General features: G+C 45.2%; 1 protein-coding gene across 1 annotated transcript; it reads left to right on the top strand.

Annotated features, from left to right (window-relative positions):
- Window positions 1–23,700, top strand: Il1rl2 (interleukin 1 receptor like 2). Its single transcript, XM_051204464.1, has 10 exons — window positions 1–64; window positions 848–1,082; window positions 2,313–2,514; window positions 8,131–8,293; window positions 10,179–10,250; window positions 10,732–10,861; window positions 11,559–11,695; window positions 16,602–16,745; window positions 22,803–22,964; window positions 23,282–23,700. Exons 1-10 carry the CDS (start codon window positions 1–3, stop codon window positions 23,698–23,700), a joined length of 1,728 nt encoding a protein of 575 aa, XP_051060421.1.

Below are 23,700 nucleotides of genomic sequence, written 5' to 3' on the forward strand. Positions count from 1 at the left end.
ATGTGGGTGCGGTCCTTGCTGCTCTGTGGAGTGTCTTTCTCGTTTCTACTTTCTGTGGCAGCAGGTACGTTCCATGAGTCCTTGGGTCTCGGGGGAGGCCTGTCTGCCTGTGTCATCCCCACTGTTTTCCTCCAGATGATCTGGTAGGCAGAGTTTAAAAAATAAAAAATTCGGGGGGGGGGGATAGAAAAAGACCATTCCCAAGTTCTTGGAGGCTCAACCCTAAATGTGGCCTTGGAACTTTGTGCGACATTGAATAGTCTACTCAATCCCAGTGCTCGATTGGGTGGGTTACTAGCTGCGTCTATTTCGTGTAACGGGTTATTTCATGGTCCAAAGCTACCAGAGACAGAACAAATTTCTAAGAAAAACTAACTTGGCAGAAACGGGCTTTGAAAGGACGGTGTCTTCAAAGCAAGTCAGTAAGGGACTGCAAGGGCGGGAAGCAGAGCCAACCAGGACGGCAGGCGCTCTGGGGAGGAGGACAGAGAATTAAGGGCAGAATCGGAGAATAAATGCACAGGGGAGTGGTGGTTTTCTGCAGGGGCCTGTGGATACATTGTGTCTAAAAGACTGCGTTAGTTTGGGGAAACTCAGGGATACAAATTCACAATTCTCAGAACAAGATGTTTTCTGATGAACAATGACACCGGGGTTGTTTCTTGTGCTCCCCTCCCCTGCCCTCCCCTTCCCTTCCCTTCCCTCCCCTTCCCTCCTCTGCCCTCCCCTGCCCTCCCCTCCCTTCTCCTCCCCTCCTCTCCCTCCCCTCCCTTCTCCTCTCCTCCCCTCCCTTCCCTCCCCCTCCCCTCCCCTCCTTTCTCCCTCTCCTCCCCCTCCCCTCCCCTAGGTACCTGCAAGGATGCTGATATGCACCATGAGATCATTTCAGAGGGCCGGCCTTTTGCTTTCAATTGCTCATACCCTCCAGTAACAAATGGGGCAGTCAATCTGACATGGCACAGAACACCCAACCAGAGCCCCGTATCCAACAACAGACAGCTCAGAAATCACCAGGACCAGACCTGGATTTTGTTTCTTCCTTTGGAAGAGGGGGACTCGGGCATCTACCAGTGTGTTATAAGGTAAGTGCTTCAATCAAAGCAGGACCAATTCACACACTTTCCCTCTCTGTTTCTACATACGTCTTTTAAGAAAATGGGTATTACTAACCTTTATTTTTGAGACATGTTACGTAGCCTAGACCAATTTCCAACTTACCTAAGCTCCAGAAGTGCTAAATGACAGATGTGAGCCACCAAAACCAGCAAGAATGTGCGTAGAGGCAAAGCGCATTGAGGCAAGAATGCAGGATGGCCGTCAACTGTTATGAGGCGGTGCCCACCGAGCATATTTGAAAGCGGAACAGATTTATGAGTCATTTTGGGGGCACAGGTTGCATCCTTTTCGTCGAAATGATGTTGCGGGCCAGCCCAGCTTACAAACAGTGCTCGTATCAATATTATTGCTGCCATTTTCTCAGAATGCCGACAGTTTTTGATCATTGGTGGCTGATCCAGGTCAAAATGAGCCTCCTCCGAGAAGTTTTCTCAAGGTCAAATCAGGCAATTAAAAGGTAGCCAGCCTGGGAGACAGACGTTCTAGAGTCTCCATGAGTCCTTGTGCCAGGTTTAATGCCACTGAGGGCCCTTTGAGCTGCTTGCATGAAAGCCGATTGCGTTTGGAGGGACCTACAGTCAATTGGCAGCAAGTGCTCCACCAATAGCGAGCCGGTCACCCATTCATTCTTCCTGCTTCCCTTCCCGTCCCTCCCTCGCCCTTTCCAAACGTTTTAAGACTTTGGTGAGACCCACCTGTGAACCACATTTGACCAGAGAGGTCTGGTTCTGAGACTTCCCACAGCAGCTTGACTGACAGCCACATACTATGCCATCTCTCCGAACCTTGGCTTTCCTACCTGTAGATTGGGTGTGTCTTATATTAACCCGCAGGAGCTCTGGGTCTTTGGTTTTCAAACCATCGCCATTTTTAAGGACTAGGGACAGTCGTTTATGTGTCACAAGCCCTCTGGTGAGTAAGTGGTTGCAATGGATGCAGAGCAAACACTGTCTTTCTAGTCTGTTCAGATGCCCAGGGTGTCCATTGGCCCCTTCTGAGATTTGCTGAAAGAGATATCAGCATTTCCACTGTACAAGTACCCATTGTCATTTGGTGATGCCTGGTGAGCGGGCCACTTGTGATTTCAGAGGATTTGTACAGTGTCTAGGAAATATTTGAGAACGATGTGAAAATGATTTACTGAGTTCTAAGACCGCTTAAGAATTGATTGGGTCCAACCTGCTGTTTCCTCATAGGGACGCCCACAGCTGTTACCGAGTAGCTGTAAACCTAACGGTTGTTAGAAAACATTGGTGTGATTCTTCCACGGAGGGCCCCAGAAATCTGTCTTTGTCGGATGAGTATCAACAAACTCTACCCATGGGAAAGTCGGGCAGTCTGGCATGTCATCTCTACTTCCCAGACAGTTGTGTTCTGGATTTGATAAAGTGGTATAAGGTAAAAACAAACAAACACAAACAAAAGACACAACAACAACAACATAAACCCTCTGTTGATATGATTTTCTTCTCATATAAAACCCACGTTATTTTTGCGGTGAAACTGAATGATTCCGAGCATAGTTGGTATTTTGTATGTCTATGACAAGTGGTAGTAACCCTGATAATTCCGTTAAACTTATGGTTGTTGTTGTTTTGTTATATTGTTTTATCTTCTCCGTAACCCCAATTACCATTTTTCAGGCTCTTCTTGCTATCTTTTTTTTTTTTTTCCCCACTCATTTTGTTTGGTTTGAATAACTCTGATGCCCGTTACTCTTGCCTGGGGCTTGTCAATTCTGTGGATGTTTTCAGAGTTCTGACTGCAGACCTTAGGAATCTCCTCTTCCTAGTTTGTTCTCTGTTTGATCCATCAATTTCTGTTCCTGTCTAGCTTCCCCCTCCAGTTTGTTTTATTTCGGTTTAAACTTGCTATTATTCTATGCATATTGTGAGATAGACTCTTCTATCGTTAAGGCAGAGTTTCTAGTATGTAGATTTAAGGTTGTGGCTTCCTTTAAAACCGTGTCTTGGTTGATGTCCACAGAGTCTCACCTGCCACTCTCTAATCACCCCACTCAAATCATTCTGATTTTCCTTGAGATTTCCTCTTTGACTTTAGATGTTTTTGAAGGGTTGTTGAATTCATGAGTGTCCCAGTGTTTGGGCAGAGAGCGCATTCTATATACCTTCAGGACCTTGAACTTGTGGATTGTGTTATCCTTCTCCCTTTTCTTTTAGTTTAACTCAGACTTGTTAACACAACTTAGTGTGATTATTGATTATGCTGTACAACTGACTTTACTAATGTTTGTGTTTATACTTTTGAGATATTATTTACAGAAATATTTTAAAATACTTTGGTTTCCAGCTGCATTGAGCTTCTGAGGTGTGCTCCCTCCCTCCCCCATCCCTCCCTCCCTCCCCTTCCCTCCCCCTCCCTCCTTCCCTCCCTCCCTCCCTTGAAGTTTGCCTCCCTTTGGAGCTAATACAACACCAGCTTTTCTGTGGCAGCTGGTGGGATGCTGACTCTCCTTTTCTGTATATTCACTTTCAGCTTTCTGTATGTAAATACTCTTAGGGAATCTTTTTTAAGTAGCAGGTGTCAAGGCCTTTAAAAGCTCTAGGCTGGATTTTTACCCCTCATGTTTCCTGTGATTCCCCATGTGTTACCTTCAAATCCTCTTTGTTGGTAGTTTTTGTTTACTGTTTGTATTCTAAACTTACTGCCTGTCTTTTTCCTTACCTTTTTTTTAAATGAAGCATTTATTAGTCACCTTTATTTTTATGAATTGCATAGTGGACATCTTTAACAGTCATTGGCTGGTTAGTTCATCCACAGTCAGCCTTGAATTATTGCCATCGGATAGGAAATTTCTGAGGAAATGAAGGACTGTTGTATTTTAATCCCTCTCTGGGAGGTTTTTGATTTACACTCTACTATAGCTACTGATAATAATTTCCTTGAAACACAAAAAGACATTCTTGCCATATCTAATCAATATTCTTTTAGAATTTTCCCACATATTGAGCTTTCTCTTCATTTATAATCTAATCAATATCTCTGAATTTGTGTTTCGAATCATTTAAATAACTTTTTTTTTTTTTTTAATGTGTCAGTTGTTTTGACTGACTACCATGTATACCAACCACATGCAGTGCCCACAGGAACCAGGAGAGGGCACCAGATCCTCTGGAACTTGGCTTACAAATAACTTGTGTGTTCACCTGTAGGAGCTGGGAACCGAACCAGGCCCCCTGGTTCTAACCCTTACACAGAGCCTTATCTCCAGGCTCCGGAATAATTATATATAATATGTATGTGTCCAACTAGCATCTCATGAATTTTCCTATTATCTCATTTTTGAAAATGTTTATTATTATTATTATTATTATTATTATTATTATTATTATTATTATTGATACACTATTTTTCATGGGTTACCACTTATTTTCACTCTGCAGTTTGAACATATTATTCAGTGGCTTATGATATCCAGTATTTTCCTTATTCTTGTATTTCTGCCCTTTTTGAATGTGATAGGCCCCAATCTGAATTCCTTGAAAATGTTACCCTTGACTTTGGAGTTTAGTAGAATGATGCCAGTGAGCGGAGGTAGAGACTTCTCATCTATTCTGCGCATACCCTTCGAAGTTAGAGCTCATTATGTGTTGCCTCCATTGTTTCTTAGCCCCTAGTCCATTCAGGGTTTTCTTATTTCCTTTTTGTGTCCTTTGGAACTCTAATTAAACGTGTGTTTAATCTGTTTATTTATTTATTTTCTTAATGTGCTTTCTACATCTCACATGCCTCTTCCTGTTCTCGGCTACTTTGTGTGCGCATACCTACTGGCTTGATTTCTAGCACACTCCTTTTCTTCTCAGGTGTGTGATCCCCCCCCCCCCCCCCCCCGGGAAACTCACCCGTGTATCTATTGTAATTTTAAAATCTCTATATAATTTTTTTTCCTTGTCCATTTTGCATGGATGTTTTTGCGTGTGTGTGTGTGTGTGAGTGAACCTGGACATGGACACACGTGTACGCAGGAGGTTGGTGTCAAGATTCATCCTCCATTGCTGTTCTGTCCTGTTCAGTGAGGGAGGGGCTCTTACTTAAACCCAAGCTGGAATCCAAACGGTGGCCACACCTACCTGGCATTTAACTGGTTTTTCCTACAGATCCAAATTCCGAAGCTCAAGCTTGCTTGGCGAGCACCTCAGCCCCCGAGCCATCTACTCAGCCCCAACTCTGTGATTTGTATTTGGCCCTTCTTGGCACTCATCTACACGTGGTTGAAGTTCTCGGTGCTGCTGGTAAACCGGTCAGATTGAACACCACTACTCTGAAGTCTCTGTCTGATAACTTTATCCCTCTTCAATTAATTTAGATCAAGTTGAGGCCACGGAGCTTTAAATTGAAAGTACATCATTGATTTTGACTTTCTTCTTGTTGTCTCTACTTCTGCCTTGTTTTGGCGGTGCTGTTCAGTCGTTGGGACTGGCCCGTCTTTGCCCCCAGAAACCAATGTGGCCATCTTGTTTCAGCTCTCTTCTTTCTTTTGCCATCACATTTGAGACCAGACTCCCGTCCATCTTACTGCTTTCATCTTCAGCAGACCTTATACCTAGTGCACATTAGAGCATTCTGGGACATTTCTGTGTCTGCCTAATGGGACACTTGCTGAGCCGGGAGTCGAAAATGCAGCTGGATGCATGCTAGTATTTTCGCAGTTAGCATTATCCTGGAAACTATGACCAGATAAGGCATTCACATGATCCCCTAGAGCTCGGGTTATTTACGACCTGCGTTAGTCAAATGCATTAAGGATACGTTCAGAGGGACTAAAATGTGCTATGCCACATAAAGGAAGAGAATTCAGCACTTAGCCTTGGGTTGATTTGACCAAGACCACGGATTCCCTCTTCTCCCTGTGCCCTCTGTCGATTTCACTTTGTGGTGTCGGGGTTTGTCTGTTTGCTGTCTGGAGTTTGCTGTTTGGAGTCTGTTTGCTGATGAGTCTGAATCCATCCCTGAGTCTGTGTCTGTCCTATGCCTGGTTGATGCCTTACTGGTTGTCTCTTGCTGTGCTCTTTCTTTATTCAACTCTGCCCTTTCTTTATTGAACACTGTAGCATCACATGTGGAAGGAGTAAGGACACTTAACAGAAACCATTAACAGTTTTACAAGGGACTCAGTCACTGACTCCGAAGCACTCAGTGCTGCGGCCATAAAGATATCAACTCATATCCAAATGCCATTCCAATATTTATGCCAGGTGGCTGTTGCGTAAGGTCTCTTTAAACATGCTGGATATTTCCAGCATTTACTACCATGGGTCAGGGGTGCGGAAGAGTGCATAATTTGAAATGATCACTGCATATTAGATTATGTTGTAAAAGCTGATTCATGGGAAATCTGAGGCAAGTAAGGTTGGCTGTTACGTTGTTCTCTTACAGGCAGACTACACAGCAAGACCTCAGGTTAAATCTTAAGGTGCATTAGTAACTTGGCCGTGTGCTTCAAACAAAGTTTCAGTCTCTTAGAAAATAAGATATATTTTCATAATAATGTGTCTCCATAGCAACGAGGGGTGATGCTGTCATCCACCCAATCTGTGACAGTAGCTCCCATCTATCAGAGAACAATTGTCCGATGATAACTGGAGTTTCCTTAGAGAGTATTGATCTGAACAGTGTAGGAGATCTAGGACGGCATGTTGTACATTATAAAAAAAATCATGTGCTTATTATGACATTATTTATTGAATTTTGCATGCAGAGTAGATTTATTCTCCTTGTTCTGAGGTGGAGAATAAAGATGGACTCATCTGTGGCTGGTTAAGTCTGGAGAGAATGCAACACCAAGTTGGTTACATTTGTCGAATTGGATTTTTATCTATTATATTGTGGGGTTCATGAGGACAGTAACTATGTCTAATTCTCCCATGGCTGAAGTCTCTCATAATTCTGGGAAAGATAGGAACTTAAATATTTGAATAGAAAAAAAAAAAAGGGCTCAAATAGCCACTCTGTGGAGCTGGGCTTCTCAGAGGAAGGGGAATAGGCCTGGGCAGGAGTCCAGAAGTGGGTCCATGAGGTGAAGCTTGATAAAGGGAGCTTTGGGAGCAGGGAAGGTAGTTTCCTTGGTAAGATGTTTGTCTTAAAAACATGAGGACCTCGGTTTCATCCCCATAAACACATGTGAAAAAAGCTGGGTGTGGTGGTGACCAGAGACTGGCAGACCCCTCAGGTTTGTTAGTCAGCCAAGTCCAGGTGGACAGCAGTCCAAGAAGATCACGCAAGTGTGCAGGTGAGCACACACAGACACACACACACACACACAGACAAACACACACACACACACAGAGGGAGAGAGAGAGAGAGGCTAAGTGATGACTGTCAATCCCTCTCTGTTTCTCTCTATGTTGATTTTTCAACTTAATTTGATCGAGAAATGCTAAAGAATTTAAAGAACACCTCTGGGTGTGTCTGTCAGCACATTTCCAGTGAAGATTAACTGATGCTGTGTTCCAGATAGAATAAACATGAAAGAGAGAAAGCCTGCTCCTGCAGACTTTCTGTCTACTTCCTCCTCTCCAGTGCTCCTCCATACACTTCTCAACACGAACGAGTAAAATCTCTGAAACCACAAGTCCATTAAAAGTCTTCTTTACGTTGTTTATATCAAGTGTTTTTGTCAAAGTGATCAAACAATTGACTAACACAATTACCTTAGTCTATTTGTCTATATCGATCTATCTGGCTATCATCCATCCATCATCCCTCCATCCATCCATCATCCATCCATCATCTACCTATCATCCATCCATCATCCATCCATTATTCATCTAGCATATATTATACAATGTCTTCTAGTCAGATTGTTAATATCTAAAGTTTAGATTGTAGGTGACCATGTAGATAAAGGAAGTTGTGTCTCCCCATAGCACCTAGGATAATGCTAACTAATGAAGTTACTAGCATTTCCCAGTACTCATTCATTTCTTCTCTCTCTCTCTCCCTCTCTCTCTCCCCCCCTCTCTGTGTGTGTATGTGTCTGTGTGTGTGCCTTAGGGATGTGAAGAGCTCAAAGCAGGGAAGCAGTATGCTTTTTCAGGAACAAAGCTTCTTGTGAACAATGTCGCTGCAGAGGACGGTGGGAGTTATGCCTGCACAGCCAGACTCACGCACTTGGGGAGAGAGTTCACGGTTAGAAACTACATTGCTGTGAGCATCAGTAAGTTTACTATATTTGAACCTAGTAATTAAAAAAAATTAAATACGTAGTTCTTCTATTGGGAAGCCTCAGATCCATAGGTAGTGAACTTAGGACTACAAATGGACTGTTTGGGCATCCTGTGATAGAATTATAATTATAGCTCATATTCTAAGGAACAAAAACAATCTGAAGGAACTTGAAAAGTGGCAAACAAACAGGCTTGGAAGACTTCCAAGAGGAAATGAGTTTTCTGTAGGATTTTGATAGATGAATGTATCTTTAAATCATAAAGGAAGATGAGAAGGGCCACAGATAAGGCAAGTGCCACCATATAAGACATCATGTTTCTTGTTGGAGGCATAGTAAATTTCCCTACAACATAAGTGTGTCAGGGAAGAGGAGGGTTGGGAGCTGAGTTCAAGCAACCACACTTTCACTGAAGGGCCATGGAGGTTGTGAGTACAGAGTTAAGAGTCTGCTATGTAATGGGAGAAACCAGCCACAGGATTGTTTGAAGCAGGAGAGGTTGAAGTAAGCCTTGAGTCCCGGAGGCCACCTAGGATACCACAGTGATGCCCAGAAGAGTGTTGATGGTCTCAGCTTGGGTGCAATGATTATTCAGTAACTCTTCACTGAGGGAATAGGAGATGCCAGGTTCTTTGCTAGGCAGTGAGAAAACAATGATGAGGGAACAAGACAGCTGTGTACTGCTATGATGAAGCCTGAAGTCTAAGAGGCAGTGGAGGCAGAGACAGATGACAATCCACTATGGGATGTCGCATTACAGGGGATGCAAATACATGCGGGTAAGCCGGAAAGAGTCCATAGATTGGTAGAATGATGAAGGCATTTGCAGACAGAAGACTAAGACGCTTCGGAGGCCCCTGAAAGAGAGGAGCCATGTTGTGTATGAGGGATGGAAAACAGGCAATTTGGGCTAGGTTGATGAAGCCACGGCAGGTGATGTGGTTAGAGAATCAGTCAGGGGTGAGGGGTGGGTGGAACTTGAACTTCAAACAAGGCAGTGTGGATTTTATTCTCAGAACAATGGTGAGAAGCCAGTGGGGTTGAATCCTTGAGAACAGCTTGGGGTGCTTTTCATTTCTGTGCTGATGCTGCCGTTGGGAACAGGACAGTGGTTAGGAGGCAGTTGCCGAAGTATACGTGAGACATCAGGCAGGCACAGGCACCATGGCAACAATGATGGGGAGTTTCAGACACATGCACAGCATCTCCAAAGGGCTGACCCAGTAGGGAGGGAGGAATCATAGATTGTAGGTCTTTTGGCATACGACGCTGGGTGGGAGGTGACATTAATCAATGAAACAAGACAGCTCAAGGAGAAAATATGTGTAGGAGAGATTTGGCCTTTGGTAAGTTGAGCATGAGGCATGCAAGAAGAGAAATAGAATAGGCCATAACCTCTGTGGGTTTGGAACTCACAGGGAATCCTGGAGTTAAGAGTTTCTGGGCATTGGACTTTAGGTGGTTATTCAAGATGTGAGTGGGTTAGCTGGTCTCAAAAGAGTAGAGGATAGAAAAAAGATGCTTGTGAAGTGAAGACAGAGCCCCAGACTTTGAGGAGATAGTAGGTAACATGTGTTGGGCTGTGATGAGAGAGCTATTGACTATAACCACCTCTAGACTTGACATATGTGTGACCGACCTAATAGGTGGGATCGTCGATTAGCTGATGATGACTTCTACTCATGAATAATGAAGAGATTTACAGAATGCAGCAATACTATGTTCATCTTAAATGTCATAACCTTGAGATTTGACCTTTCTTAAACAATGTTTATGAAGGTTTTCCTCTTGATGTACTTCATGCCATTACATTAGGTTTCTGGGGGGGGGGAGTGTGTCATGTTTTGCACTTCTAATGGGTGTGATTTCTTATCAGAGGAAGTTGTGTCTGGAAGAAGGATTCCTAATATCATGTATCCAAAAAACAACTCCATCGAAGTTCAGCTTGGTAAGTCAAGGTGTTGGAATCCTCCGGGTTACAATGGGTAGAGTCCATTGGGCCCATTTGTTTCAATGGATGCATTGAATGTCCAAGGTGAAGACAACCCAGCACATGTCTAATGTCCAACTCTGGTTGTGCCTGGGCTCAACAGAAGATGTATCAAAGTGAAAACTAAGAATACCCTCTTGGGATACTATGGTGTTGACATTCTGCCACTGAGTACTGTGAGTCTCGGTGACATCTGTGAATTTGTTTATGCAAAGCTATTGAAAGTACAGACACATATAGGGAATGTGAAGCTACTGTTACTAAATAATCTCAATCAGGAATTCCCTATATATTATTTTATCTCATACTGCATGTTTCCGGTAATGAAGATATTCCAGGCTCAAAAACAAGGCGTATTTGTTGACTAGATTGCCAACCAGGTTGACTTGCTTGAGAATCTGTAGTTTACATTCAGTGTTTATAAATTTGACTGCTTCAGGTTCCACCCTTATTGTGGACTGCAATATAACAGACACAAAGGAGAATACAAACCTGCGGTGCTGGAGAATCAACGAAACTCTGGTGGACGACTACTACAATGACTCCAAGCGCATCCGGGAAGGAATTGAGTAGGTGCTTATTTGGGAACTTCTCTGAAGGCTAGCAAGCGTCACTATGTCCCCATCAATGAGCTGTTATCAAGGCTTTTCACTCCTGCCCTGGACTTTGCCTTTTAATGACCATTATGTGCTGTGTGTAGCCAGGCATCTAGCTCTGACAAATGCAAGATGTGTATGCTTTCAACTGAACCAGTGCCAGCTGCACGCAAGCTGTATCTTAGACAGACAGCATCCATGTGTGCTACCACTCCAATCCACCCTGTCACATTCAGTTGCATTATGAGCTGCTGGCCTTCAATGTGGAGTTTGTGCAGTGCAGGGTTTCTTGTGCTGTGCCTTGTGAGATAAATGAAATCACGACTAATGATCGTGGTGAGCCTTGCTGTGTCACACATTAGTATGTATATAAAATCTGGGGGAGAAAAGATGCCCGTTAGGACTGTGCCTGGGACGGTAGTGGGCAGAGCCACACTTTTTTTTTTTATGATTGTCCAGATGAAAATGAAATGTATAACTATAGAATCTCTATATATCGAGTCACTCCAGTAAGTATCTTAGAGTAAAATATGGCCTAGGGAGTTCTCTAGGGAAAACAAAACAAGACAAAGAAAAACAAAACAGCCCACACACTATTTCTAGATGATAAGCTACGTTTTATGTTGCGCAAATCTGGCTCACATGTTAATGGCTGGCTCTTTCTTTCCAGAACCAACGTTTCCTTGAAAGATCACATTTTTTATACAGTGAACATCACATTCTTAGAGGTGAAAATGGAAGACTATGGCCTTCCTTTCATGTGCCACGCTGGAGTGTCCACAGCCTACATCATGTTGAAGCAACCAGGTAATGTCCAGCGGATCACAGGCTACCCAGAACATTGGAAGCGGTGGCCAGGGAAGGGTTACTAAGGAGAGGTGATGGTATACATTCAGTAGGCAGCAACAGACAGCACTAAATGGACAGCTCAGGGGTACCACTTAGTGAAAGATGGTGCTGTGTCTGATGGCTGTCTTGGGACAAAGCTGTAATTCTATCAGAGTAATTTATACTGAGCCATCTTCATAGACATTGAGATTTTATGCATTTAAATTCCAGAAAACAGTTTTCCTTTTTTTTTTAAACCAAATTGCTCAATGCTCATAACCATTTATTTGTGACTTTCAACTTTCATTTTATCATAAGTAATTTGCTGCACAAATGTTTATGTTTATTATATTTAATGTTTTTCCCTTGTAACTTTGTGACATTGTCTATACATCTGATGTCTGAACAGAAGGGTTTTCGAATGCACAGGGCTGTTTTTGTTTGTTTGTTTGTTTGTTTGTTCTTGGTCATCTTCAATGGCTAAAGATCTCTTTTAATTTTTTACCTTTCCCTTTTGTCATCTTTACACATGAATAGAATGTGCTGTGGTCTCATGCAGTCCCTCATGACCTCTCTTGCCTGACTCTTGCTCTTCCTGACTCCCCAATTCCTAACTGGTCCGACCGCCTCCTGCTTTCCCTTGTGAAATGGTAATGGTGTGTGTGTGTGTGTGTGTGTGTGTGTGTGTGTGTGTGTGTAGCTACAGGCATAAGAGAGGGCTTGAATTCATGAGAATATATTGATAATCAATCATAACCAGGGCAGTGGTGGTGCACACCTTTAATCCCAGCACACAGGAAGCAGATGCAGGTGGATCTCTGAGTTTAAGATCATCGTGTTCTGCAGAGCAAGTTCCAGGACATTCAGGGATACTCTGAGAAACCTTGTCTCTATAAACAAACAAACAAAATATCAGTTAATCACATGCATCACGGTAAAGCCAAATGGACATGTTTCTATAGGACTTGGCCAATGTGGCTTTGCTACTATTGAACTCTGATCATGGGGGATGTTCATCACTTCCCTTAGAGTAGCTACAAGTAGGAACATGTCTAAGGCGTGTACAGTTCTGAATGCACATGCTTTCTCCCTCACTGTGATGACCCGGGGCTGGGCTCACTCTGTCCCCCATGTTGTGCTAACTGAGTGGACGTGCAGCCCCCCCCCCCATTTCCTCATCTTGGACTCTTGGGGACCCTCATGGCTGGGTTGGATGGAAGCGACACTGGGCTCACCTGTGTCCACTAGCTCCTTGTCCAGCACTGGCCTTGGGGGCGGGGTCAGTTTTGATCAGCTTCCTGCCACCTGACCTCCTGTCCCTGTCGTTCTTCCCGGAGGTTCTCGAGGCTCTATCAGTTCTCCTTTTAGTCCTTCTGAGGCAATCTTCTGATCTCCACGGCTTCAACTATTACCCTGAGGCAGATGCCAACACACTCCACATGTCCAACTGCTTCTCTCCTCCTTCACGGCAGCTTTGCCTTTCCTCCTATATACAGATACAGTGGCAAAAACCATATTACGTTATATTATATTTGATCTCTTAAACCTAATTTTCTTACCTTTGCTAAATACACCCCCATACTTTTCATATCCTTTATACCCAAAGTCTGACGTCATCTCAGCCCCTGGCAATGGCTGACTAACTTGCCAGTTTTATAGTTTTCCTCAGGTTTACCTGCGACTTCTGCCCCGCCTGTCCACTCTACTAGCTAGTACATGCTGGGGTGCTGCACACCTAGCACTTAATCATTCAAGTTTCCATGTTCAAGTCCCAGCCTTAGCATTGCGCAGCATCAGGACCGCCTGGGATCTGAGTTTGCTTGCCAGTGTGTTGAGAATCATGACAGCACCTTCCGTACTATTGTGGGGGAAAGGTTTTGAGAACAAATTGGAATTTTCTTTTTTATCGGAAAATATAACACACATAGAAAATGTACATACCACATAACAGTTAGTACTGCAAATTAAATACAAGTCAAGCTACCATATCTTTGTTAGGGATGACAGGTAAACATAGTCAGATGGAAAGGCCCCCATGCTCTTTCTGGCTGAAAACATGCCTTTCCTACTTTGGCCTGGACACCTCTTACTTTTAGAAAAGTCATTTCTTTGCTTTGTGATATTTCATGATCTCTCGAAAAATAGTTTATTTTTGCCATTTCAGGGTCTTTACATTAAGAGTATGAGATGATATTATTTCTTCTGTGACACGATTCTTTTCTTAGGTAGCTGGCGTATGTTGGTTTATTGATAAGGTAGCAATTAGCTGTTCTTTCATCTGAATTCTAGAAACCCATTCTACTCCACAGTCAGGCCACCTTTGTCTGGCCTGCAGACCAGGGCAAAGAAGCCCCTTCCAAAGGCCCCTATTTTGATGAAGGAGTCAATTTTAATAAGCCAGCGACAATATGTTTTCTCAGCCAAGGAACAGAGAAGAACCCAAAGACATTCCAGGGGCTTCCAGCAGTAAAAGAGGCTTGGCTTAGTTAGGCCAGAGAATGTGACCCTGGAGAAAAAAGAAAAGCTTGCTCTAGGACATGACATGCCTTAGGGAGTTCATGACACCTAATGTGGATTTATTTTCAACCTAACTTAACGTGTAAGTTTGACCGTTTAGTTACCTAGTCCCAAGATGGTCAATACAGACTCTATTCATACTGATTACCTGGGAGCATTGTGCTTGGAAGCATTTTGAGGCCAAGCCCAGGCTCAAGAAGGCTAACGTTACCGGCTAAGGAATGAACACCTGTCAGTCATGTGGGAGTGGGAGGGATTATTTGTTCAGTTAGTTTGGGCCGATATGTAGGGACCTCTTGCTAAACCTCTCTTGGTTTCTCCAAGTGCTCCTTCCACAGCCCACACACGGTGGCTTTTTGGTGGGCTGTGTCTACCTTGTTCCGTTTGTCTCGAGTTCTTAGGAACCTCACCCTCTTAAGTCTAAACTGCTGGGCTTACTTGGTGGTAACTTCATCATTTTAGTTCCTCATTGTTTTCTGAGGATACTTCCAGATTTGATTCTTACTCGGTTCATCTGAAGCAAGATCACTGGAAAGCTGTCTTATCTGTGAAATTTCCTCCCTCCCTCCCTTCCTTTTAATCTTTTGTCTTTTAATCACTTGTCCTCCGCTCCCATCTCATCAGAAGTTTGCTGACGGATGTTATGCGACCGACCTCAAATAACAAATCATATTCCCTCTTTTCAGATTTTATTTGCATGTATGTTTTGCTTGCATGTATGTATGTATGTGCATCACGTATATACCCCCAGTGCCCATGGGAATCAGAAGAGGGCATCAGATCTCCTGGAACTGGAGTTATAGGGAGTTTTGAGCTGCCATGTGGGTGTTGGGAATTGAACCCAGTCCTTTGAAAGAGCAGTCAGTGCCCTTAACCACTGAGCCATCTTTCCATCCCAGACAAATCACATTCTCAATAAGGGTATCTGGTATATTAGCAGCGAGTTTTAAATTTATTTCTACTCACTTGAGCTTCTTCACTCATAAGACAATTCCAACATCATCATCTTTGAACACATTTGCAGAGCAGAGCGTGTCGGAGCTACTCAGTGAAAGCAATGGAGAGCCTCAGGCTGCACTCTGGCTGCCAAGGCGTCTTTGAAACTCCCGATTCCCGTGGGCTTAGTCATGGGATAGTCATATCATGGTTTGTAATCCCAAGATCTCAGTCATGGACTTTGACTCTCCCAGACTAGATCCTCCCAAAGGGAGAGATGGTTACTCACCCAGCTGTGATAAGAACCAACACAGATAAGCAGAGGGGTGGGCAGGAAGGGAGACTCCATCTCATAGTTAGAAGGCAGATGACAAGGTTCTAAAGAAGGGTCAGGACCAGGTTGGGCAACGGCGAGCAGAGCGGCATCCGCTGGCCCCACTGGGGTGTGGGTGGTACCTAGTGTGTTTTCTGTCATCATACTTGAGTGTGCTGGGGGTGAAAATATACAGGAAGTCTTAGGGTGTTTACTGTGTGTGTGGCCTGGGGAGGATTTGATAAGATCCTTCAGGAAGGTTCTGTAAACTGAAAGTGCTTGTCCTGGACGACCCAGACACACATCCCCCAACCCCTCACCCCCACCCCGGCCCTGTCCCAGACCCACCAACCCCCTTCTAGACCGGGCTAATGAAGGAAGTGGCTGGTTAGGTGTGTTCCCTCATTCCAATGCATCCCTCCTCTGGCAGTACCCGTTTGGGTTGTGGCAAAGTAGGGTGCGGCATGGTCCCTCTTCTTGCTGTTCTGGAAGCCACCGGGACTTCCCTTTTGCAGTAACTGGTTCTTCCCCCAGCCGTCTGCCCACCTGCCTGTTGTTAGAAATCCTCTGCTGTACGTACACAGAGCAGGCAATGGGCTCTCAGACAGACACCAGGCCCAACTACAGGAGCCCTGGGAAGGGCTGAATGAGGCCTGTCTCACCGTTGATCCCGTGGAGCCAATACAGCTGGCTTCTGGGTGGAGGGCCAACGGCTCCGTTTTGACCAGGAGTCCCTCTGCTCAGCTGTGCAGGTCTGGAGAGGCACTGTGGTAGGCTTGTAACCCAGACACTCCAGGAAAACCCCTGGGGGACATTCCAGACGTGGTCAGACTGTACCCCAGGAAGGCACCTGGACCCCAGACAGGCTCTGAAACAGTCCCCATGCAACGGCAGCCCTGTTGCCCCTGCCCCTGCCCCTGCCGGGTTTCAAAGGGCTCATTTGTTCCCAACCCCACAGTCCAAATTGAAATCACCCAACTCCCATACTGGGCAGGAAATGCTGAGATGCGTTCAAGCAGCGCCCTGGCCTCTCCCACCTGGCTTCTGCGGAGAGATCCCCAAGACTACAGGATAACGCTAACCCTCCGCAGGCCTCTGACTTTTCCCTTTCATTTGCAGCTCCAGATTTCCGGGCTCACCTCATAGGAGGGCTTGTGGTTTCCCTGCTTTTGCTTGTGTCCCTCCTGTTCGTCTACAACAGTTTTAAGATTGACATTAAGCTTTGGTATAGAAGCACCTTCTATGCTGCCCAGGCGCCAGATGGTGAGTATGTGTGGTCTTTGGGGGAAAAAAAAAATGACGCGTCTCCAAATCAGTGCCCACTCATCTGTGTTGCCCCTGTGAATGCCCGTCTCATGTTGTTGTGAGTGAGTCTCCTGGCTGGAAGGTTTAGTGTGTAGGGTCTCAGCAGGACCTCGTGTTCTTCGGAGAAATGGTTTGGACAGTCATCAGCATCCTTTGCCAAATAAGCTGGAAGAAGGCAGAAGGCAGGGCCCCAGGAAACAAGCCATTAGGCAGCATCGGTGGGTGGCACTGGGTCCTCCTGGGCCTTGAAGTGCGGGTGTGGGAAAGGGGCCCATTTTCCGGGCCTGCAAAGTAAAGAAATGTCTGCACCATCCAAGTCTGTCTGTCATGACATGCATTGCACCCCCAAAGCCCAGCAGGGTATACGGTAAGAAAGGGGGCCATCTCCTCTCTCTCTCTCTCTCTCTGAACTCTGTACTCCATACCTGAAGTAATTTACAATCTCTGGATGCGATTAGAAAGGTACTTTCTTCTTTCTTTCAGCCACAGAAGGAGGGTCGTAGAGAAAAAGGGAGGGAGGGAAGGAGAGAGGGAGAGAAGGCGTGAGAGACTATAGGGAAAGGAAAGAATCTATCTTTGGCCAGGCTGAGGTTGAAGAAAGCGCTCGGTAGGAGCCTGGTGCATAGACCCTCCTGCTCTTCTGGAGGCTAAAGTCTGTCCTTCTTCTTCTCCTCCTCCTCCTCCTTCTTTGGACACAGAAATGATGTCTCTATGTGTTCCAAAGCTGGACATTCTCTCCTTGCTAGTTGTGAGACAAGGCAATTATTATTATTGTCTCAGAATGAATGTGATCTAGTAATGACCTAAAAAAAAAAAAAAAAAAAAGCTCAATTTTCTTTGAGGTTCCCTATTTGCCTATAAAAATTAATGAAAAAGTAAAAGAAATCCACACAAGTGACATGCATGGAGATGATGAATAGCTATATACCTTCCTGGACTAGACATTTTTCTTGAACAGGAGCAAGAGAGTGGTCTAAACACAAAAATGCCATTTATTCTAAACAACTGCTTATGCACAAAAGCCACCACATAAATTACCGTCTACATGTTTAATAGATGCCGTGATTCAAACTGTATTTAACTAAATGTCAGAATTCAAAATTGGTAACCCAGAGACTGGGGTGTAGCCCAGTGGTGACGGTGTGATGTGGCTGTCGCTATTGCCTGGCCAGCCCGGTATAACCTGAGGTTCTCAGAGCCCTGCAGGTCTTCTGGAGAGGCATGGCTTGGTTCTGCCTTCTGTACCTGTCTCCCTGGCTGTCTCTGTGAGGAGAGGACGCAGCCCCATGCCACAGACGGGAATGCTTGCCGCCTTCTGGGTTGACTCAGAGAGCGTGACTGTTTCTTGTGATCTTTCTGGGAGCTCCAGCCCCTTGGTGTTTGCATCTCTGACTCAGGAGTGTGGCTACCGCCTTGACTTATGGTGTGCAGATAGCACGGTGAAGCTGACTGCTAGAAAGGCTGAGTTTGTTTGACAGGAGACAGAAGGGAGAATGAGTCACCTCAGTGGAACAGAGGACCTCACCCTTCCCGAGATCAGCACAGCCCAGACTCCCCACAGCCAAGGGGTGGTGGCTTGGGCATTGGGGCAGACAGCCAGCCAGGGGGCCTCATAATTTTTCCTTGTTATTTTTTAATCCTGAAATGTGTGCTTCAGTTTCCCCATAACTTCATTTATTTAAGACACCCTCTACTAGAACTTTGAATAATGGCTCTAAAGTGAGCAAGATGTGAGCCCCAGAGGTCGATTCCGAATCCTACTCAGAGCTTGGATCCTCTTGAGAGAATTTTCTGGAACATAGTAAATGTGGGTGTAGAAGAGAAAGACATTGTCTTTCCTGGCTAAGTTTACTGTAACCTACTTAGTCAGGATTTGCCACGGGTGGGTAAACGTAATGTACCTACGAGTCACGACGCTGTGACAGACATCCACAGACCTGGCACAAGTCGGGGATTTCCATGCAGCCATGGCTGCTTTCAGAACTGGCCTGTTAGGTGTGCTGGTATCTGCAAGACTAGAAAGGTCAGTCAGTGACAGGTCGCTCGAGAACTATGCGTATGCCTGTTCTATTTTGTTTCACCGGGACCGATGGGCAGTGCTCACATGGAATAGATTGCTTAGAGCCAACCCACCAGGTACACAGGGTAACAAAGGGCAGACAGACAAACTGAGGACCCTGTAGAGTTGGGGAGAGGTCTCAGCTTCTAAAGGTGAATTTTCTTTTGTACCTAAAGCCGAGTCGATCAATTCTGGCTTTCCCCACAAATGTTCCCATGGTTCTCAAAATAGCATAGACCATTGTGGCGCCCATTTCCAAAGATGGCTTCCTGCGGGGAGTCCCCATTTACAGTAGCTAGCTCCGTGTAAGCAATCTGGCCTTCAGTGTTCCCAAAGTAAGTATGATCACGTGTTTTACATGGCTTTCCTTTTGTGTCTTCTATGCATGCTAGGGGTAGATGCACCGGTCCTCAGGCTACTCAGTAAAGGACCTTACATAGAATTTCTCTTAAAATTCAAGTTTCATCTGTCAACTCTGCTTGATTTTGCCACTGCTCTGAGCTTGCCAGACTTAAAACTTGGCAATGTCAAACAGAGAGAGAGAGAGAGAGAAAGAGAGAGAGAGAACTGAAGAGAGGCTAGGCCACTTTTCACAACAATCAATCAACCCATAAAGATGATCCTGTTGGGCTTTAGAAACAGCCCAAACAGAGGCGTGTACAGATGCTTTTAATTGAAGGAACGGTAAAATAGTCTCAGCAAATAGAAGAGCTTGGCCAGGACAGAAATACAATGCCACCCCTACTTTTGGGAGAGGTGGGTATTAGGGACAGCAGCCAGTAGAGCGGAGTCTTCTCAGACCAGCCGCTAGAAATTCTAGAAATTCTGGGAGGTAACCAACTCATCACCTGCTGCTCTCTGTTGCTGTTTCCTGTAATTATGGCTGGGAAACAAGTCACTCTGGATGGCAACAGCCCTCCATTGTGCTTGTGTGTGTGTGTGTGTGTGTGTGTGTGTGTGTGTGTGTGTGTGTGTGTGTGTTGCGGGCTGTGGGGATGGCCACAGTGGGGTGCCTGAGGCCTCAGCTGGGGGACTAGCAGCCACCTTTTCCTTGGTACCTTTCCACAAGGGCGTCTCTTGTCAGTGGCAAAGGTGGGCTTCCTGGAAATATAATGTTGGCTTCCTGGACACAGGCCAGACCCTTGTTTTCTTATGTTTCTTAGATATGAGGCTTTTTTGTTTGTGTGTGTATATGTGTGTCAGGTCCATTGCACATAACTTTGGAAAACGACCCATTTTTAAAGGGATCCCACGTCACTTCTCTGTGGGGAGATGGCATATTTCTGAAACCAAGACAAAACATGATCTGCTAGAAGTGTTTCTCTCCTTGCAGAATACACTCTGACGGCAGAGCTGGATGGGTCGAGGCATGGAGAAATCTGTCCTGGGTTTTCTGATTCAGGGTTCTGTTTGGTTACATCGGAGGAAACGGGCAGCTTGAGCTTAGAAAATTGTGTGCACCTTTGAGAAATCGTGAAGCCCTTTTGGTCTCAGCTTCCTTTGCAGGATCGTAGGATTCAAGTGCATCTCTCATAGTTAGTCAGAAAGTGCCTGGTGTTACCGTCTGATCTGATCCCGTTCTTCAAACATCAGAGGCTGGGGAGAAGATGGTGATTAACAGCAATGCTTCTCTTCAGAAGGCCCTGGTTTGATTCTCTGACAAACCGTGGATAATCTTCCATTCCAGGGGGTCTGGTGCCCTCTTCTGGCCTCCTTGGGCACTGCATGTGGGGCCAAATGCCCACCCCACACATATGAAATAAAATAATAATAATTTTTAAAAGTTGGGATGGCTGGAACAAAAAGGCAGATGTGGATTGCAAACGCGTCTTCGCGTGAAAGCCCAGTGCACATGGAGAACAATTCTGTAAATAATAACAAATCTGTAAATAATACCTTTGCTCCAGCTCTTGTCTGAGGGTTGGTTGGTGATTCAGTTGGCTCAGAGGTCAAGCACACTCACCACTCTGGGTTTGGTCTCCAGCATGCAAAGAAAACAAGCTTAGGGGAAAAAAAAGACATAAAATTTGGGGGCTTGCTTTGTTTTGAGTTTTCAAAACTCATGAGACTTTGTGCCACCAGAAACGTCTCCATCTGTTCTGAGGATAGTGAGCTGGAGACCAAGGAGAACTTGTGTCCTCAGATGCCTTGTTTCAAAAGAGAACTGTGATCCTGCCAAAGCAGAAGACATCCGGCAAATCTACTTCCCTTTGTTTGCGATGCAAGTAAAGCCGGCGGCAGGCGAATGAGAAACCACGAGAGGAGAGACGCTAGCACACGTGTCTTGCCTGAATTTGGGTACCAACCTGGGAACTGAATATTCCAAAGAGGCTGCTCCCTGCTGTACACGGAGCACCAACAGCTCTCAGGGGATGCAATTCTAAATCCTTATGCGGGAAGATTCAATTCCTTCTTAAACATTGCAAGAAACAAGGACTTGCGAGCCCTCCATTTCCCTTCTTATTCCTTTCTCTCACCCCCAAACACGCAACGATAACAGCAGAAAACAACTCCCCACACCTTGAGCTTTGACAAGTCATATTTAACATTACATTTTATACAGAGGGAAAAAAAAGTTATTTCCTGCAGTTATATCTGGTGACCTTGAGGATGGCTGTGTTGAGTATGATCGTCTCCAAATGCAAATCAGTCCCCTAGGACACGGCTGTGATCCCAAAGCTTAATCTGTTTGTGACCTACACCCTCCTCATCTCCCGCTTTGGACCCCACTGTCAAGTTCTCTTAGGATGTTTGCTTAGTACTGATGTGTAAGGAGTAAGGTTTTCTGCCTACCACAGGTCTTGTCCCGCCGCCACGCCAGCCCCAAATAACACACCGAGACTCTGTATTAGATATAGTGCTGTTGGCCAGGTACTAGTTTCTTATCGGCTAGCTCTGTCTTAATTATTAACCCATTTCTATGTATTTCCACATGGTCTTACCGGAGAGCGGGGGCCGGCGGTTCTGTTCTCTCCCATCTCTCCATCTTGACTCCTCCTTACTACTTCCTCTTTCCTCCTTGTCTCCTAGTCCCGCCTATCTAGCTTTCCTATTGGCCAACAGTGCTTTAGTCATTAACCAGTATGAGAAACATATTTACAGAATGACATCTCCCATCACTGATAGAGGTCTCCCCTGTACAAGGTCCCACTTAGTTCTACAGTAGCTTCCTTGCAAGACAGTAGCAGGGAGGCAGTAACCTGTGCTGGCTCCTCGCTAATCGTGTGGTCTTAGATCCTCACCCCCCATCAGTTTTCGCACCCATTGAGCTGTTACAACCCTTCTATGAATATTATTTTTTGTGTGTGTTCCTTCGGCTGCCGTCATCGTAAATGTCACACACCATTTTATTTTGTGTATGTGAGTGCTGTGCACACTCAGGTAATTTGTCTTGTTCACATTTGCCCTGGTGAGCACATCGATGGGTGTCATGGCTGCCTGAGAAATACTTGTCCATGATGAATGTGTTGACCACATGTGTTATAGCGTTCGACCTCTCAGTGATACAGGACAGATTTGGAGTCCACTGAGGTTTATTCTACCTATGATGAATTTTCCCATGTGCTAGATTAGGAAGGACTTAACCCATTTTGCTTGGCATGGTTAGTACAGGTCTCCATTGCCCAAGCCTGCAGTTAACGAATCCCGGACACTGAAGTTGAATGTTTAGCCCCTCCACAGGCAATGGGAGACTTAAGAAGCAATTAGGAACTGCAGAAATGGTAGCGCCTGTTTGATCCAGATTTTTATTCTGCGGTGGCGAGGATGAGGAGACATGTCTCCCGTGGGTCAGCTGTGAGAATGCAATGTGGTATCATGGAATGCCAAGCCAGTGGGCCTCGTGGAGACCACTGAAGCCAGGGTGAAGTGTGTCACAGTTGCGACCCAAGACTCACTTTGCTTGCTTGAGGGATCCGGTGGGGTCATTCTGTGAGCTCGTTTCTTTTCCCTTTCAGACGAGAAGATGTATGATGCCTATGTCTTATACCCCAAGTGCCCGAGAGAAAGCCAGCACCACAGCGTGGACACAATGGCGCTGAAGATCCTGCCCGAGGTGCTGGAGAAGCAGTGTGGATACAAGTTGTTTATATTTGGCAGGGATGAATTCCCTGGACAAGGTATGTTTTAACTGAGGCATTAGACAATGACAACAACAACAAAAATAAATAAATAAGTAAGTAAGTAAGTAAATAAATAAATAAATAAATAAATAAGAGGGCCATGCCTGTAATCTCAGCACAGAGGGAGCTGAGGCTGAGTGGGAAAACAGGGCCAGCTGGGGTTGTATGTAGAGACCCTATCTCAAACAATAACAAAAAAAGGAAAGTCTTTTCTCCTTTCCTCTCCTATTTGCTCCTCTCTCTACAAATGCACCCCGAACACACGGCCTTGCTGTTCTCATGCCTGGTCTCCTGAATCTTCCTCTCCCTTCTAGCTGTGGCCAATGTCATTGATGAAAACATTAAGCTGTGCAGGAGGCTGATTGTCCTTGTGGTACCAGAATCATCCAGCTTTGGCTTTCTAACACACATGTCGGAAGAGCAGATCGCTGTCTACAACGCCCTCATCCAGGACGGCATGAAGGTCATTCTGATTGAACTGGAGAAAGTCAAGGACTATAGCAGCATGCCCGAGTCCATTCAATACATCCGCCAGAAGCACGGGGCCATCCAGTGGTACGGGGACTTTACAGAGACGTCGCAGTGTGCCAAAACCAAGTTCTGGAAGAAAGTAAGATACCAAATGCCACCTAGAAGGTATCCACCAGCTCCCGCAGTCCAGCTCCTGAGGCACACACCCTGCGACCACACATCAGGCAAATGGGATGCTGTCACAGGGCTCATAACTCCCTGA

This window comes from Phodopus roborovskii, unplaced genomic scaffold, assembly GCF_943737965.1.
Source record: "Phodopus roborovskii unplaced genomic scaffold, PHOROB, whole genome shotgun sequence".
Taxonomy (NCBI): Eukaryota; Metazoa; Chordata; class Mammalia; order Rodentia; family Cricetidae; genus Phodopus; species Phodopus roborovskii.

Bases quoted from the DNA above. Each gene is read 5' to 3' on its own strand.
- Il1rl2 (XM_051204464.1), top strand. From the start codon at position 1: ATGTGGGTGCGGTCCTTGCTGCTCTGTGGAGTGTCTTTCTCGTTTCTA. The intron at 10,251-10,731 runs GTAAGTCAAGGT...TGACTGCTTCAG, and splicing joins CTCCATCGAAGTTCAGCTTG to GTTCCACCCTTATTGTGGAC. The intron at 11,696-16,601 runs GTAATGTCCAGC...TTTCATTTGCAG, and splicing joins CATCATGTTGAAGCAACCAG to CTCCAGATTTCCGGGCTCAC.